The sequence below is a fragment of the Choloepus didactylus genome, chromosome 12 (genome assembly GCF_015220235.1).
Source record: "Choloepus didactylus isolate mChoDid1 chromosome 12, mChoDid1.pri, whole genome shotgun sequence".
Classification (NCBI taxonomy): domain Eukaryota; kingdom Metazoa; phylum Chordata; class Mammalia; order Pilosa; family Megalonychidae; genus Choloepus; species Choloepus didactylus.
In genome coordinates, this window is record NC_051318.1 from 93,144,717 (window position 1) to 93,163,225 (window position 18,509).

The 18,509-nt window shown below is 45.4% G+C and overlaps 1 protein-coding gene across 8 annotated transcripts in view; it reads left to right on the forward strand.

The window, feature by feature from the left end:
* RUBCNL (rubicon like autophagy enhancer) overlaps positions 1-18,509 on the forward strand; it is a 93,096-nt gene that overhangs the window by 52,857 nt on the left and 21,730 nt on the right. For 4 of the 8 annotated variants that reach the window (XM_037800196.1, XM_037800199.1, XM_037800197.1 and 1 more), the window contains 3 exons: positions 439-500; positions 4,421-4,574; positions 5,166-5,256. In XM_037800196.1, the coding sequence (XP_037656124.1) occupies positions 439-500; positions 4,421-4,574; positions 5,166-5,256 (307 nt within the window). Of the gene's footprint in view, positions 1-438; positions 501-4,420; positions 4,575-5,165; positions 5,257-6,237; positions 7,728-18,509 lie in introns of those variants that run through there. The other 4 variants (XM_037800201.1, XM_037800202.1, XM_037800195.1 and 1 more) reach the window with 4 other exon arrangements.

Consider the following 18,509-nt stretch of genomic DNA (forward strand, 5'->3'; position numbering starts at 1 on the left):
CTGCTACAGGAAAGGCACATCCCACTCTTTCCCGGGATGCACAAACCACCCCACTCAGGCACAGATGATGGAGAGGCTAATGAAGCTCCCAAGTCATCTGCATGGGCTCTTTGCAAGGCCCCATACCTGATTATATAATTGTGCACAGTTTGGGGTTTATGCGTAGTTTTGCATTTTTCTTAAAGATGGTCCCCAAAGTTGGGTGAGCTTCAGGCGCCACAAAACCTGCTTCCACCGGGACCTTCTATGGCTCTGTGGGCTCATGTGATGGCCCCTGTCTATATAGACTCTGCTTCAAAGGCTCTTTTTATACTTACATCATTTCAAGGTTGGACGCAACATTTAAATTTGGAAGAAGGAGTTTAAATTGGGCGTATTTTTTTCCAGGGTTGTTTATAATGTTCAACTTTTCTCCCCTGTTTTGGTTTCCCACATTAGGAAATCCGGGAGCAGCTTTTTCACATCAAGAAGTTGTTGCAGACCTGCAGGTTTGCCGAAAGGTACTTTTCTTGGCTGGGCTTGTCCCAGGTGCATCCAGCACTGTCCGCCTTCCCTCAGTGCACCCGCTCAGCATCAGGGTGACTTTCTGGTCCAAGCTCCTCCATCACACAGGGATTCCGTCTCAGTTCCCTGGGGCCACCGTAATGAGGTACCATAGACAGGATGGCGCAAAACAACCGAAGTTTATTCTCTATCACAGTTCTGGAGGAGAGAAGTCAAGAATCAAGGTGTCGGCAGGGTCATGCTCCTTCTGAATCCTGCCTTGCCTCTCCCAGCTTCTGGTGTTGACCGGAGTCCTTGGCTTCCTCGGCTTGTAGATGGAGCCCTTCAATCCTGCGTCCATCTTCACAGGGCCTGACCCCATGTCTGCCTGTCTGTGCCTGTTTTTGTTTGGTAAAGCTGATGAAATGCAATATACCAGAAATGGGTTGGCTTTTACTATGGGGAGTTATTAACTTACAAACTACAGTTCTGAGGCCCTGAAATTGTCCAACTCAAGGCATCAACAGGACAATACTTGGACTCTGAAGACAGGCTGCCAGCATCTGGGACTCCTCTGTCACATGGGAAGGCACATGGCTGATGTCTGCTGGTCCTTCTGTCCCGGGTTTCATTGCTTCCAGCTTCTTGTTCCAGTGGCCTCCCCTCTTAGCTTCTCCAGGGCTTTTCTCTCAGCTTCTCTGGGGCTTTTTTCTGTCTTTTATCCTCTTATAATGGATTCTAGTAAGGAGATTAAGACCCATATTGAATGAGATGGGTCACCTCTCAATTGAAATAGCCTAATCAAAAAGTCCCACCTACAATAGATCTGTACCCACAGGAATGGATTAAGAGAACATGATCTTTTCTGGGGTACATGCAGCTTCAAATTATCACAGTGCCTAAATTTCTTCTTCCTATTTGGGCACCAGTCATTTTGGATTAGGACTCATCCTAATCTAGTTTGACCACATCTTAACGAATCATGTCTCCAAAGACCCTGTTTCCACGTAAGGTCACATTCAGGGGACTGAGGGTTGAGACTTGAACCTATCTTTGGAGGATACACAATTCCACTCCTAACCTTCTAGAATAATTGTCTGATGCCTTCCTTGGGAGCACACACACCTCTGTTTTAAAATTACTAAACCTTTTAACTCGTAGTCCTGTATGTAACTTGCTAAGGAGAATGGGCCAAAACAAAGATTAAACTTCTCCAGCCAGTAGTCTCTTTTAACACTTACTAAGTGCTGTGGAACCACGATGAGGCCACAACATCTCGAAATCCACTTCTAGAAAGTTCTCCTAAGGACACAGCTATGAATGAAGGCAAAGATTTAGCTAAAGAGTAGCTAAAGAGTAGATTTATAAAGGATATTAGTAAGGATATTAAGTAAATCCTTAGTAAAGGATATTAAGAATCTATTGGGTGTCCAGTAATACAGCCATACTTACATTAATACCACAGCCATACTATGTTATACTATGCAGCCCATAAAAGTATAGGCATGAATTCTTGACGTAGAAAAGATTTCACACTATATTATATGGGAAAAGAGTTAGTTACAAAGGGAGTAAGATTATTTGTTATAAATAAAAGGGATTGTGGTTTTTTGTTTGCTTGAAGCTTTTTCAGCTCCTGGTCTTTATTTGATGATGATGTATGGCTCCTGTAATGATGCATTTTGGGGAAAGGAGCAGGGATTCTGTAGTTTTGGGCCTTGAGCCTCACCTCATGGTATTTGTGTGCCAAGTGACTTCTCAGAGCTTTCATTTTCTCATCAGTAATAGATAATGGTAGCCACCAATTCCCACCTTTTACAAGAACGTATTGAACATCCATTCTATGCTTTAGGTAAAAAAATATCAGTAGGACTCATCCTAAAGTCCAGGAATGTTTGCTAATGCTGCCCTTATGCAAAACACCAGAAATAGATTGGCTTTTATAAAGGGGGTTTATTTGGTTACAAAGTTACAGTCCTAAGGCCATGAAAGTGTCCTAACTAAGTTATCAACAAGGTTCTGGTTTCAAAATGGCTTTTTCCAAACCTTGTTTCTGGGCTTGTCTCTTAGCTTAGCATCTTCTCCAAAGTCCTTCTGTCCGCATCTCCAAGTATCAGCTTTCAATGGCCTTCTCCGAAACTTTCTCTCAGCTGCAGCACTGAGCTCTGTCTGTGAGCTCTTATATGACTCCAGTGACTTAAATAAGACCCACACTGAATGGGCGGGGCCATACCTCCATGGAAATAATCTATCAAAGGTATTACCTACAGTTGGGTGAGTCATATCTCCATGGAAACACTCAATCAAGATATTACACCCTAATCAGAAAGACTGATAAATCTTCCCCCACAAGATTGCATTAAAGAATATGGCTTTTTCTAGGGGACGTAATATATCCAAACCAGCACAACATGTTAGATGTGTTCTCGGGTGCCATGAGCATTTAGCTCGGTGAGGGTGTGGGGTGGGGAGGAGAGCAGGCCAGCCTTCCTGGAGAATAAAACCTTAGCTTGATGTGAATGGAGCTTGGAGAGAAGAGAGGAGTTGGGAATTCTCCAGGCAGAAGATGCAGCTGAACAAGCACCCCCCACAGGCCGTGTGAGGAATTAAATTCAGTTTGGCATTACTGGAGTGTCAAGCCAGCTAGGGGGTTGCTGGCTTGGGAACCCAGTGAAGGATGGGGCCACTGGCCAATTTCAGGAATTCAGAAGAAAACCAAGGGGGAGTTGGAGAAGATGATGCCCTTGGGACCTCTAGGAGAGTGTGCCAGTTTGAATGTATTATGTCCCCCAAAATGCCAGGTTCTTTGATGCAATCTTGTGGCGGGGGGCAGATGTGTTAGTGTTGATTAGGTTGGAATCCTTTGATTGACTGTTTCCATGGAGATGTGACTCAATCAACTGTGGGTCAACATTTGATTGGATTATTTCCATGGGGAGATGGACCCCAACCATTCAGGGTGGTTCTTGATTTAATCACTGGAGTCCTATAGAGGCTCTCAAAAAAAGAAGGCCCTCAGAGCAGCTAAGAATAACATTTTGGAGAGCAGCTAAGAGTGACATTTTGGAGAATTGCTTAAGCCAAGAGAGACATTTTGAAGATGGCCATTGAAAGTAGACTTTTGCTACTCCAGAGTTTGCTTGGGAGAAAGTAAGAGAATACCCCCAGATGCCTAAGAAAAATGTCCTGGGAGAAAGCCATTTTGAAACACAACCTAGGAGCAAAGGAAGAAGATGCCACCCACGTGCTTTCCCAGACAACAGAGGTGTTCCAGACGCCACTGGCCATTCTTCTATGAAGGTAGCCTACTGTTGATGCCTTAATTTGGACATTTTCATGGCCTTCAGACTGTAATTTTGTAACCAAATAAACCCCCTTTATAAAAGCCAATCTGTTTCTGGTATTTTGCATGACAGCAGTGTTAGCAAACCGGAACAGAGAGTTTGACCAGCAGGCACTTGACTGCATGAGCCTTAAGTCTAGGAATTTGGGAGTTCCTCAGGTGCTTGGAACCGTAATTTTCCTACTGGCTGAGAAACATCCAGTGACACAGATGGACTTGAAATTTAGCTGGAATGACTAAAGTAGTCATTTTGACCCAGGTTACACGTTTTAAGACTTGCAAAACAAATTTTCAGACTTTTCCTTTGCTATCTGTGTGCACAGACAAGTTCCAAGGGATATATTTCTCTGCTCATTCATTTTTGAAATAAGCGTGGAATTTTAATTTCATGACTTCCAAGCAAATCTGCAAAATGTAAAGTAGTGCTGAGCCAGGTTAACTGTTTCTCTTGGGGATATATTTTTTGTTATCGTTTTTCAGATTGAGTTCAGACAATTAAATGTGAGTGCCAGGAGAAAATAAGCCCTGGCCTCAGTTCCTTCCTGCTTCTGTGTGGGTGGACTTTTGAATTCCTTTTTGTTTCTTCTCTGGCAGTGCATTAAGTGAGTTCAAACAGGTCCCTAAACACTTGACTGATGAGCTCCACCTCTTCTCTCTGGATGACCTGGTCATGGTCAAAAAAGGACAGCTGGCGCCTGTGCTGAAGGATATTCTACAAGTTTCCCTCGCGCACGTGGCCAGCTGTGAGGTGAGCATTTGCACACTACCTCCTTTAGCCCTCCCAAACCCCAAGGGAAGTGCTCCTGGTGCCATTTTACAGATGAGGAAACTGAGGGTCAGAGTGGTTAAGGAACTGGACAAGACCACCCTGAAGGTAAGGGGCAGAGCTCGGATGCAAGTCTAGGCCAACCGACCTCTTATTCTGGGCTCTCAGGCATTTTGGGGACTTCCTTGCACTCCTCCTCTGCCTTTAGCTGCCAAGTACAGCAGTGTGGACTTGGGGTCAAATGCACGGGAGGCTCCATGTCTAGCTATAGGAAGTGTAGTGTTGAAATAAGAAGAAACGTTAGCTCATTTAAGAACACGTTTAAAATCATGATCTGGTGCCTCAGCTTCCCTTGATGTGGAACTTCTCCACGCAGAATGAATGTGCATTTCGGATTTTGATTGCTGAAGGATGCAGCTCCTGTTTCCTTCTGGAGGGCATCATCCTAGACCTTCAAAAATATATGCATGTTAAGTTCATTAATGCTTAGAAATTGAAAGCAGTAGCTCAGCGTCTTCATCTAATGAAACATCACCACTGAGGATTTCATGTCTCTGACCCCCTCTCTTACAGCTGTGCCAAGGAAGGGGCTTCATTTGTGAATTTTGCCAGAGTACGTCTGTTATCTTCCCATTTCAGACCACAATCTGTACACGATGTTCAGGTATTTTTCCACACAGAGTTAGTTCTTTATTTTTTCAACTGATGTTGGCATGTGCTTGCACGTTGGGTTGGAGACAATAATGTTTTTAGTACTTGGGAGGAGTATTTGGGTTTGGCCGTGGTAAAGATTGATGCATTAGGATACAGGGTTTGGCTAAAGGAGAAGCCCCCTGCTTCCACGTCAGAGGTGGATGGCCCATGGCCTGCCCTCTGTTTTTGTAGTTGGAACACAGTCATGCCCACCGATAAGGTATCGGCTTTGGCTGCTTTCCCACTACAATGGCAGATTTGAGTAGATGGGATACTGACAATATGGCTACAGTGCCTTAAATATACCATTTGGCCTTTTATGGAAAATGTTTGATAACCCTTGTGCTCTGATGTTAGTGCCATGGGAATCTTCTGCTCTCTAAATGCCATTTTGTGGGAAGGATCTGGGTGATGCACCCTGCTTTCACTCTTGAAAAGGACAAGCCCTCCTTGCAGATCACCCCAGGGGTGTCTATCCTCATGCGTCAATCGGTGTTGCAGGATGGGCTCCTCAGTGCACAGGCTCTGGGACAGGAATTTGCTGGCTCACCGGTGCACATTCCCACCTTTGGGGGAGTGAAGGCAGCAAGACTGGGCAGAGGGAGAAGTTGAGCTGCAGTGAGGTTGCAACAAAGGCCTCTGGAGCTGGGGTGGCTTTTCAGTGTTTTCCCAGATTGGAGCAAGCGGCCAAGCAGAGCCTTTAAATCCCACAATGACCAGTCCCTGGGTGCCGGTTGGCCCCAGGATGGGGGCATGACGAGTTAGGGCCATTTCCATTGGCCATCGGCCACCAGCACTGTCAGCTGCCGGGACAATGTGTGTTTCAGTCCTTGGGTACCTCTGGGGCCCACTGCAGCACCCACTGAACCTCCTGTTCATGACCTGTTGGGGGGGGGGATTTATTATCCCTGTGAGTTTCGATCTGGCTGATTTGATATTTTCTGGGGCGCAGCAGGGTGGAGGAGGCCCTGATTTCTGGATTCAGACCCCGTCCCTTTGCAGAATGGGGCTGAGCATCTGTGAGATGACCCCTCTCGCCTTGCTTGCAGTGTGCAGAGCGTGCTTTCACAAGCAATGCTTCCATTCCAAGTGCCCCCGCTGTGCAAGGATCATGGCCAGGAGAAGACTGTTGGAAAGTTTGCCCTCTGCTGCAACGTGATACCCCCGAATACTGTGAAAAAGACTTTTCAGCACACCTTATAACACCAGTGTGTGTCTGTCATTGATAACATTGTTTTAGATGGCAGGTATTGTATATTAAGAAAAAAACAGATGGCTAATATTCTTTTTATTGTATTAATATTTAATGATTTAAAAAATGCAGATTCTTTGTTAAGAACCCTTTTATGGATAGTTTTGTTTACAAATGTTCAATGTTTTGGCTGCTACTTTTTTTTTTTTTTCTTCAGTGTTTTGATACTGAACAGTTGTCTTTGGCGAATGCGGGAGTCTATTTTTGATGAATTGTAACTGACAAGCTGAATTACTATTTCCCTTCTTTTAAAGCTTGTTTGTGAAACCGAACAAAACTGGGACCAAAAATCTGTTGCTCAGGTTTTTTTTTGGTTTTGTGTTTTGAAGAAACAGATTTCTACTGGGTGTAGTGTGTCTAGTGTGATTTTTAAATGTCCTTTTGCCACTCTGTCGGCTTTACACATTTTATTTATTCCAGGGTTTGTATAAGGATTAAGCAGTGTCACCTATTTCAAAACGAGTTGAGCGGCTCAGTGTGCTGAGGTCCACTTGAGGTGCTATTCAAAGCTACTGCCCCTAGAGGACACTCTTTCACGTGGCACAAATCACACTTGTATCTGTCAGCTCTAGTCCACACACTGCTAAGTCCTGCCCTTTAGGATCTTCCTTCGTAAATAGAAAACTGAAAATAAGGATTTGGGGACTTAGAATAAGCTGCTGAAAATACTCTTAGTGAACAACATGATTCTAGTAAGAGCGTTAAAATTAGAGACAGATGGATCACTAAACTTTAAGAATCTCTTTTCCCCCTAATATGTCCCATATTTGTGTGCATTCTTAAAATACATGAATCTGTTTTTCTCTTCTACCTCCTATATACTCTCTCCTACCTGAGAAAGGAACCCTGGGGCTGGGCACCTCGGCACATCTTGGGGCTGAGCGGTTGGTTTTCAGTCAGGGGCTTGTATTACCTAGGATTCACCCATCCTGACTACATCTTCTCGAATGAACTTCTCAAATGGCACAGGCAGGCAGTAAAGTGAAACGGGCTGTTCTCTTCCTGCCTCCAGTCCTCCGTGTGTGTATGTTTCATTCAGTGGGACAATTTGGAGTCCTTGAAAGAAATGAGTGTCTCCTCTCCATCTGGTGCCGTCTCAGCCTGTGACCCTTTCTTTAAGCCAGGTTTCCTTTAAATAGAAATTCAGGTACAGAGAATAAATAAGATTGGATTTTAAAACTGCGTTTCCATCCTACCCTTACGTTATATTCTCCGTCAGGAGTCAGGGAAGGGTATGGTGGTTTGTACTCCTAACAGCTCTCTGAGGTAAGTGTCAGCATCTCCATATTATGGGGAAGGAAATCAGTGCTTGGAGAAGCGAAATAACTTACCTCAGTTCCCACAGATGCAGTAAAACTGGGGCTAGCACTGCCATCTGGCTGCTTCCAGAGCCCACACTCCTAGCCCCTACTTCTGTGGTACCCTTTTGAGATCATGCAAGCGAACAACTGCCTTTAAGTGCTGATCAAGCTCACATGAATGGAATCGAGTGTCTCCTCACATCCTTGTGTTGATTTAAGGAATAGCTGTGGCCGAAGTCATTCCTAAGAATGACTCTGGGATTCAGCGCTCGGGCTTGCTGTTTCGCGAGGTCCAGGTGAGCGTACAGATGTGCATTACACGTCTTTGCTGCTAGGGAAATGTGCACAGCACGGAAAAGGACGTGATGCATTTGGTTTTGCTTGTGAGGGAGAAGGAGGTATTCTAACTGCTCCCCAGGCCCGGCTGAGGTCCGGTTCCTCTCCATAGTGGCAACAGGAGCTCCTTCCCCGTCAGCTGCCTGGTGGGATGAAGAAGTGACCTCCGGCCCATGTGTGACGGCCCGTGTGACGCCTGGCAGGGAAGGACTTGCGGGTGGCATACGTTGGTTTTCAGTGGGGGTTACTTGTCGCTTGGCTTTTCTTTTCAGCTCTTTCTTGGCTGCTGGAAGGAAGCTGAGCACTTGTCATTTTCCCGCCATCTCAGCCCCCATGAGATATTCGTTCAGGGGCTGAGATTCTCAATGGATATTGAGAATCTTACCTTCACTCCCCACTTGGAGTGAAGTTGTAGCAGTGGGTCGTCTACCACCCCGATACCCCCCTGCGGGTAGAGAGTTGACCACCTCAAGGCCTGGGGTGTGGGGTGAGAAGGAGCACCCCATCCCAAGGACATCCTGGTGCATTGACTTGCGTGAGAATGAGTGACCAGAACTTTGGCTCGAATCCCAGATCTGCCGCTTGTAGCCGAGGACCCTGGGCTGGCACTTTCAGTGATCTGAGCCTCTGTGTCTGAGATGGTGGTGCTCATAATCACCACGCAGTCGAAAGGACCAGTCAAAATGTACATGAAGAAGCCGACAGAGGACTTGCCCAAGCAAGGACCTGATAAGGGGCAAGAATTAGGTCGAGGCAGATTCAAAACAGAGTTTTGCCACCTGCTTTCTGTATTCTTGGCTAAGTTACTCACGGAGACTCGGTTTTCAATCTATAATAGGGGGATTAGTGCAATATCTATTATGGGTTGAATTGTGTTTCTCAAAAAAGGATGTTCAAATCCTAACCCCCAGTCTCATGCATGTGAGCTTATTTGGAAATAGGGTCTTTGAAGATGTGATTAGTTAAGATGAGGCCACACTGGATGAGGGGAGCTGTTCCGGTTTCTAAAACTGCCATTATGCAAAATACCAGAAATGGATTCACTTTTATAAAGGGTGTTTATTAGGTTACAAATAATAAATACAAATATGGTTCTGAGGCCATGAAAGTGTCCAAACTAAGGCATCAACAAGAGGTAAAAGTTATTGCTTCTATGTATATATGTTATATGCTACAATTTTAAAAAACGTGATTAAAAACACAAAAAAACAAGAGGACACCTTCACTGAAGAAAGGCCAATGGCATCTGGAACACTTCTGTCAGCTGGGAAGGCACGTGGCTGGTATCTACTGGTCCTGGGTTGTGTTTCATCTCCTCTCGCAGCTCCTGTGTGTCCTTAGCTTAGCATCTCCAAATGTACTTCTGTTTGCAACTCCCCAAGTATCTCTAGGCATCTCTGTCAGCTCCTAAGCGTCTCTCCAAAAGTCTCTCTCAGCTGCTCTGAGCTCCTTCTGTCTGTGGGCTCTCCTATGGGGCTCCAGTGATCTAATTTAGACCCACCCTGAATGGGCAGGGTAACACCTCCATGGAAGTAATCTAATCAAAGGTATCACCCACAGTTGATTGAGTCACATCTCCATGGAAACACTCCATCAAAAGATTAATGTCTGCCCTCACAAGATTACATTAAAGAGCATGGCTTTTGGGGGACATAATATATCCAAACCAGTACAGGAGCCCTAACCCAATATGACTGGTATCCTTATAAGAAAAGGAAATTTGGGTACAGAGACTAACATTGTGAGAAAGCCACGTGGAGAAGGAAGAGGCAGAGATTTGAAGTGATGTGCTTGCAAGGAACGCCAAGGATGGCCTGCAAACCCTGGAAGCTAGGAGAAGCGAGGAAGGAACTTCTCCTACAGGTTTCAGAGGGAGCCTGGCCCTGCTGACACCTTGATTTCAGAATTCTCACCTCCAGAACTGTGAGATGATAGACTTCCTTTGGGTTAGGCCATCCAGTGTGTGTGGTTCTCTACGGCCAGCACCAGGGCACTCAGCCACCTGCCATTGGGGTTGCTGTAAGGGTGAAATGATAATGATTAAGGACCACACATGAAAGAACTGGCCTGGTCCTTGGTATGAGAGGCTGTTTCAAGTACTGCTCACTTACCTTCAGTGTCAAGGACAAGGAAATGGAATCTAAAAGAGAGTGATGGCAGAAAAACCTCTACTGTCTACAGGTTTCTGGGTGGGTAACTAGCTTGAGATCCCCCAAAGCCAGTAGCAGCTGAACACTCCTGCCCCTTGTCCCCGATGCTCAGAAGGTTGCAGAGAGAGCTGCTTGTCCTCCTGGGGTCAGGAGAGCACTGGGAATGAGGAAGGTGGGGTTTGAATCGTGGTGGAGGTGGTGGGGGGAGCTGGCTATGATGTCACATTGAAAAGCAGTTAAGTCCAGCTTGATTTTCAGATGGAACAGAAAGGGAAATTAATCTTCAAACAAATCTGGAGTGAGGACTTGGTCGGTGACAGTTTGGAAGGCCCCCCTGCCCTTGTGGTCAGTGCAGGGCTGGGGGATGGGTTGGTTGCTGAGCTCATGGGCAGTGCTGTGTCTAACAAAGAAGAGGCTCTAACAGACCTCTCCCCATCCCAGCTTCATGTGGGGGACTGCAACGAGTGGGGGAGACTGTACCCCAGAAGGCGTCATGATGGCGTGCGAGTGAGCTTCGCCTGAAACGACCCCTTGGGCAGGCCACTTTTGCAGACCATGGCCTTCGGTGTCCAGTCCCATGGAGTAGGGAATCTGTTGACATCAGGGCTCCATTTTCAAACCAAACCTGAGCTGCCACTGGGATATTCAACAGTCAGAAGGAAAGAGGCAGGAGAGGCTGGGGAGGAGACTGCCAGAATGTCTGGAAGGTACAGATTTGAGCTGGAGGCTGATGAGGCCCCAAAGGGGAACTTCACAGCACCCAGGAAGGGCCCCTGCCCCAGGCTGGAGGTGGTGAATAAAGTACAGACCCCACCATCAAGGAGCTTACAGTTCTCTCCCAGGGAGACTGGCAGGGGAGCAAGTCAGGATAATAGAAGTCACACGAATACTTTCAGTAGTTGAGGCTGAGTCCAAACACGATATCTGTTCCAATGGGGATGTTCCAAGAAGGCTCCATGGAGGCAGATCTTGAAGGCTAAGCCTTACTGTTACCAAAGAAATGGGAAGGGAAGAGGCTGTGTGCCAGAAAATGCCAGGCTTCTTCAGGGACGGCGAGTAGAGCAGCATGGAGCCTGGGCTGGGAATGGAGCTGGAAAGGTAAGCAGAGCCTAGAACACAGAGCACAGTGAAGACAAGTACAGGGAGTTTGGACTGCATGGGCAGTAGGGAGCCCTTGAAGGCTCCAGAGGGAGAGAGGGGCACAACTCAGCCTAGGCTTCAGGCAGAGGATGCTGGGCTTAGGTGTCGGATGGATTGGAGCAGGGAGATGAAGTCTGAATGAGGGCTGTTTGGAGAAGCAGGGTCAGAACTCTAAGGTGAGGTCAATGAGGCCTCACCTCAGGCATAAAATTTAAGGCAACACCAAAAACAGAATGATTAGGATCAATCGTGTTTTAATGCGCTATTTCCAAAAATCAATGCCAGAAAATCCACAATGTACAAAATATCAGTATTTCAAATAAAGACAGGCTTCTACCCTGCACTTTATGACCTGGTTTTATTAGCCTCACCCTGATCCCAGCCCTGTGGGGAGGACACTGAGAAGTCAGGAGTCATGGATCCTGGATATTGGGGGAAAACCCCAGGAAGTAACTGAGGTTGTGAGGCTGTCTAGGAAGGAGGCAGCGTCACTGACTAAGATGGGGGAATACACATGGGGGAAGAGGCTTTGAGCTGCCAGCGAGCCCTCTGTGGCGAAAGGCTCTGCAGTCAACAATCAGTAGGGGTCTGGAGAAAAACAGGTGCCAGAGCTCCAGAGTTGCAAACCATCAGTGAAAGAGCACTTGTTAGGGGATCCTTACCTCCAGGGCACTGGAGAAGGGAGTGGAGAGGAAAGGGACGGATGGGTGTTTCAAGGACAGATTTTTTAAAAAGTATCAGAAGTTGTAAAAAGTTCTGAGGGCTGTGCTCAGTGAAATAATGGGGATAAACAAGACATTGGAGTTTAGGAGAAGAGAGTGAATGTGTGTGTGTGTGTGTGTGTGTGTGTGTGTGTGTGTGTGTTCTGGTTTGGTAATGCTGCCATTATGCAAAATACTAGAAATGGATTGGCTTTAAGGTGGTTTATTTGGTTACGAAATTATAGTCCTAAGGCCATAAAAGTGTCCGAACAAAAGCATCAACAATAGGGTCCCTTCACTGGAGGAAGGCCAATGGCGTCCGGAAAACCCCTTTTAGCTGGGAAGGCACGTGGCTGGCATCTGCTCCGGGGTTCTGCTTTCAAAATGGCTTTCTCCCAGGATGTTCCTCTCTAGGCATCTGGGGCTGTTCTCTTAGTTTCTCCCAGACAGACTCTGGGCTAGCAAAATTCTGCTTTTAGCGGCCATCTCCGAAATGTCTATCTCAGCTGCAGGTGCACTGAGTTCCTTCTGTTTATCAGCTCTTTTATATGGCTCCAGTGATTTAATTCAGACCCACCTGAATGGGTGGAGTAACACCTCCATGGAAATTATCCAGTCAAAGGCCTTGCCCACAGTTGATTAAATCACATCTCCATGGAAACACTCAGTCAATAGGTTCCAACCTAATCAACACTAATACGTCTGCCCACACAAGATTGCATTAAAGAACATGGCATTTTGGGGGACATAATACATCCAAACTGGCACAGTGTGCATAGGTGATATTTTGAAAAATAAGCCCTTGTTTGGGTTGGTAGGTTGGTCAGCGGGAGAAAGGCCTGCCACTCACATTTGCTGAGCTTGTACATGGTATATAGATGGAGATCCTCACACTGTATATCGGGATATTTAAAATTAAACAAAACATGCTCTCTCCTCCTATGGTGATAAATACAACATCATGAAGACCTAGTGGGGCAGGTTTGGGTTTCAGTATCTGGGACTCCTGGGTGATATGCTCTGGAACTGGAGGGCTCAGGGAGGGCTGGCATCACCCAGCCTTCCCCCTCTCTCATCCCGCCCCTGGCTCCAGGCCATAAGTAGCCACCTCTTAGCTGGCCCCTAGTGGGGCACCCAGGGCCAAGTCCTGGACAGACACTGTGGGTGGGCTTGGGGCCACCTAGGCAGGGAATCCTGGGGTTCCAGGCACCCAGGGCATCGACTAAAAGGAGGGTGTGGGCTTTGGGTGGGCACGTGCCCTTGACCTGTAGTCTCCTCATCTGTGGGGACGGACAGAGCCAGAGGGAGGCAGAGGAGGCAGGAGGAGTGGTAGCATGGAGGCAGGAAACAGGGAGAGGAGGCTCAGTGGCACAGGCAGAGGTCTGAAGAAGTACAAATTAAAATAACACAATTTTTCCTAAACGAAATGGTTACTCTTTTCAATTCTTAGTCCTGTTGGCTAGGAGAGCTGCCCCGGAGGTGGGGGAAGAAACAGGTGAGCTTGCTTTCTCATTTTTACCCTGAAGTTTTCCCATTGTGCTTGCAGCCTGTTTACTGTGACATCAACCATAAAAGCACACTCCATGAGTTTCTAAGGAAGTGAAAAGGGGGGAACCACAATTTCCTTTTTCAAACCAGTTGGAGAGTTATGCATTTAAATATAGATATCTTGAAAGGTTGGTTTTAAGGAAGCATACTTATAAAGAATGTTGACACAAGAAATAACGTGATTCTTTCCCTCACTCCTGATGGAGATGGCCTCAGGATGACTAGTGACTGCGGCTTTCCTGAGTGTGGTGTCTGGCTGAATTTAAACCAGCACACAGGCTCAGACCTGGTGACAGAGCGCAAAGCCCCAAATCCCCCGTTATGTCTATGATGTTCCCTTCAGCAAGAAGTGGAAGTTGGTGAGCAGGGAGGCTACGTGGCTGCATGAGCTCACCAATCCTGGAGACCGGAGTCCTGGACCAGTGAACCAGCCAACTCCCCGTAGCTCTCCCGCCACTACCCCATGCAGAGGTGCAGCAGCTTCCAATTGCTCATTTGAGCAGTGCTCCCTTCTGCTGTCTCCCCCACTCCTATTTCATTCTTCTTATTTTCAGTCCCAATCATTTTAAAAAGTTAACAAAGCCATTCAAATAAGCCTTTTATTGAGCAACTAGTGTTGCCAGGCCCAGAAAGATACCTTTGGGAACAGGCATGATTTTAGGTTCCAGTTACCCTGATCTGAATTTTTCCCTTGTACTTGGCTCATTATGGACTCCAGGAGTGTAAAACAAGAATGTGCTGCTTTACCGCTGAAGGTGGAGGGCTCTGGAAGTAGTTCCTACATCAATATCCAACAAAAAATAACTTATTGTTAGTGGCCATTGGACCATCTTTATCACATCAAGTTAATGGACCTTGCTTACCATTGAGCACTGTAACAACCTTGTTTGCTTTGATGCCAACTTAATTTCAATAGAATATACAAACTATGTTCCTATACCCCTCCGTCTCCCCACTGTTATGCAGTTCTTGTTGCAAACTACATGTTTATACACTATGAGCTGGAAACCATTGATTTATCATTTCATTTTATGATTTTTGCCTTTTAGGTCCTGTAGGAAGAAAAAAGTGGAGTTAGAAACCAAAAATACACTGGCACCAGGGCTTAGTTTGAAGTTCTCTTTTCTTCTCTCTTTAGATGATCTCATCCAATGAAAGAGCTTTCAACAATTTCTACATGCCATTAGCTCCCAAATTTATCTCTTCAGCCCTGATCTTTCTCCCCACCCCCTGAGTCATGTATCCAACAGCCGGCTTGGTAGCTGTACTTGTATTTCTCCCCAGTTTTTCCCATCTTAGGAAGTGGCCCCACTGTAGATCCAGTTGCCCAAGCCAAACTCCCAGGAGTCATCCTTGCTTTCCCTTCCTCCTCACTGCCCAGAACCAGTCCATCAATAAGTCCTCCTCCTCCAAATTACAACTCCTTACCACTTCCAGTGCTGTTTCAATGGTGCATGCCACCATCTCTCTTTTAGACTTCCATTAGGTTATACTACACGGGATTGCAGATGTTTTATGGTTTTTAAGCTACCAAATGGCAACTTCATAGGGTCCAACCTAATATAAGAGCCACATAAGAGTCTCCTGCTTCCACACTTGCCCCTCTACAATCTATTCTCCATGCAGTGGCCAGAGTAAGCTTTTAAAAACAGTTATCAGATTGTGTTTCTCCCTGGCATAAACTCTCCAAGGACTTTCCATTGCATTTTAAATTAAGTCCAAACTCTTCACCTGAATCAGTTTCCTGTTGGATTTGACATCCTCCTAAACTGCTTTTCTCTTTCCTCCATCAGGTTTTAGAGTCAGAAAAGTATTTAAATCCTTTCCCTTACTAATTCTGTGGTTATGCAAACTCCTTGAGACCCAGATTCCTTATTTGTAAACTGGTGATATCATATCTCAGAGGGTGGTTGTGCAAATTAAATGATGTAAAGTATGAAAAGTGCTTAGCACCCTTATCTAGCACTTTGTATATGAAAATCAGTGCCCGCCAAGCCACCCTGCCTCCCTCTAGTCCGCCACCCTTTTCCTTTTCTGTATAACCTCTTGATTCATGTCCTCATATAATTCATACAACTGATTCACCATCCTTCCCCTTGGTTCCTTGGACCTTCTAAATGAGTTTGGCTAAATGGATCTTTTATGGCCCTGTGATCTATACTTCCCTTGAAAGCTTTTGAAGAAAAAGTGGCAAGACCATTATGTTGCATTCCCTATCCTTGTTTTTAAAAGAACAAATCACAAGTTTTAAAAATGGCTTGTATTAAACTTTTACATTTGAATTAAAGATTATTAAACATGAAAAAAAGCCTTTGGAAAAAAAACCCAACTTTTCTGAGGGTCTCCTTCACATATTTCTTTGGGTAAGGGTGCTTGTTTTTGCCCATGGCATGATGAAAAATGGGGCAGAGGATTTACAATCACAAACTGGACAGTTCAAAGGCTGGCTCAGACACAAAGTAGTGACTTTCGGCAGGTCACTGAATCTTTACTTCTTTATTTGGAAAATGGGGAATAACACCCACCATTCAGGGCTGTTGCAAGCATCAATTGTATAATGTATAATGTCATCAAATGAGATAATATTATAAAAGTGCTGTAATGCCAAGCACTAACGAGGTATAGCTTATAATAATTTCTCTCTTATGATGCAAATACTCATGAAAACTGAACACCTTATCTTTTCCATCCTCAGAGTGCAAGTGAATTGCCATTGACTTTCTTAAGAGTCACTTTCCAGCCAAGCTTCTTTCATTGTTGGAGCCCAGATCAGCCAAATTTTTGCTGAACTTTCCTGAGTCACGTCTTTGGATGAGAGAATTGGTGTGGGTAGTAGCAGAACACCATTAGGGCTGCCAGGCTTAGACAATAAAAACACAGGGCACCCGGTTAAATTTGAATTTCAGATAAGAAATGAGTAATTTTTTAGCATAAGTTTGTCCATGCAATATTTGTATTTTTCTGGCACCCCTAGGCCCTACAGAAAGCTGGATGGACACCACTCCCACGCTAAGGCCATTTCCAAGGGTCTGTGAGCTAACATGACATTTGACCATGGCTCAGCTGGTGTTCCAAGGCATGTGCTGCCATCTTGGCCTGTCGCTGCACCCAAGGAGCCACTCTTGGTGGCCATGCTCACCCCTTCCAGATGGTGTGAGGCTCTGCATGAAGCCCTCCTGGTATAGGAAACCTTAATTTTTGGACTCCTCTCAGATCTCTCTGTCACTTGTCTTCTCAGCCTGTGCTTCTTGAGTAAACAACATGCTCCCAGCAACTCAGTGGTGACTCCTGAATTGAAGTCAACATAACATGCAGTCACTATTCATCTACCTGCCTTACTCCAGGGTTTGGAGCACAGGTGTGAATCAGACCCAGTGCCTGCTCCAGAGAATCGCCTTCTGATTCCAGCCCCTCTTGTTTGTTTCTAAAGCATGATTCTCTAAAAATGCTCTACCTCACCTCATGGAGGCAAAGGCATGGGTCAGGCAGTGCACCACCAACTGTGCAAGACTCCCTTATTCCCTGATGAAGCAGTCCTAGGATTTGGTAAAGTTTCCCATAGTGTACCCGAGGAACACTCTGTCATGAACACAAACACATGCAGGATTTCTTGCTTTTCTTTTTTTAAGTTCAAACCTGATCCAAATTTCATTAACTTCTTTCCCTTGTTGGCTAGCTCCTGTCCTCCCCATCCTAAAGGAGATGCCCACATGATGTGTGACCCTACTGCATTGTCCAGATGCCAAACCATGGGGCAAGGCTGATGTTGGACACCTGTCCTGCCAAGATCCCCACCTTGAGCCCATAGGTCAGCCCACTGAGAGAAGCACAGATTCTTACCTGCCTGTTCATTCCACATAGGCTTTTGTCTGTCTTTCTTTGCCCTTTTCCCTGCAAACTTATGATTAAATTCCAGTAAGTCACAGGCACATATGATGAGACTGCAGTGTAATAACAAGAAAGGAGGCAAGATGGTGCAGTAAGGATATGAATGGTTTTGTTCCTATGTAAAGAGTGGCTATGTATGACTTTAGAAATAATCCCCAGGGTTTTCTCTTGTATTTTCACTTTACAATATTGGTAGGTAACGAAGTGGACTACTTTTAATTCCCACCTAGTATCAAAACTCCATTCCTAAGTTTGGGAAATTTGCAATCTGCTGATGCTTGTTGGGATGCCAGATTCCAACACCAAATGCCGGTGAGAACATGGAGCCACCGGAACTCTCATTCATTGCTGATGGAAAGGAAAAATGGTCCACCTATTTTGGAAGACAGCCTGGCAGTTTCTTACAAAGGCTATGTAACAGAGTAAAAAGTAGGCTTATCATTTCATCCAGCAATCATGCTTTTAGGTATTTACCCAAATTATTAAAAATTGGGATCCACACAAAAACATGCTCATGAATGTTTCTAGCAGTTTTATTCATGATCATTCCAAACTGAAAGCAGCCAAGATGTCCTGCCATGTGTTATGGATAAACAAAGATACATCCACACAGTAGAATATTATCTGGTAATTAAAAGAAAGAAAGAAAAAAAAGGAATGAGCTATCAGGCCACAAGCCTACTATACTATAAAATTGTTGAGGATAACTTTAATATTTTATGAATTTTTCTACATATTGCTTGGTAGAATTCCAAAAATACAGAGGGCCTTTAACCAACTTAATTATACAAGGGTGGGGGTGGGAGTTGGGATGCTGGAGCTATGACTGTAACATACACAGTCTCTCTTGAAAGGGGTTGTATATTTTCTTGTGTTTCCCTATAGCTAATATATAATAGAGACCCCCA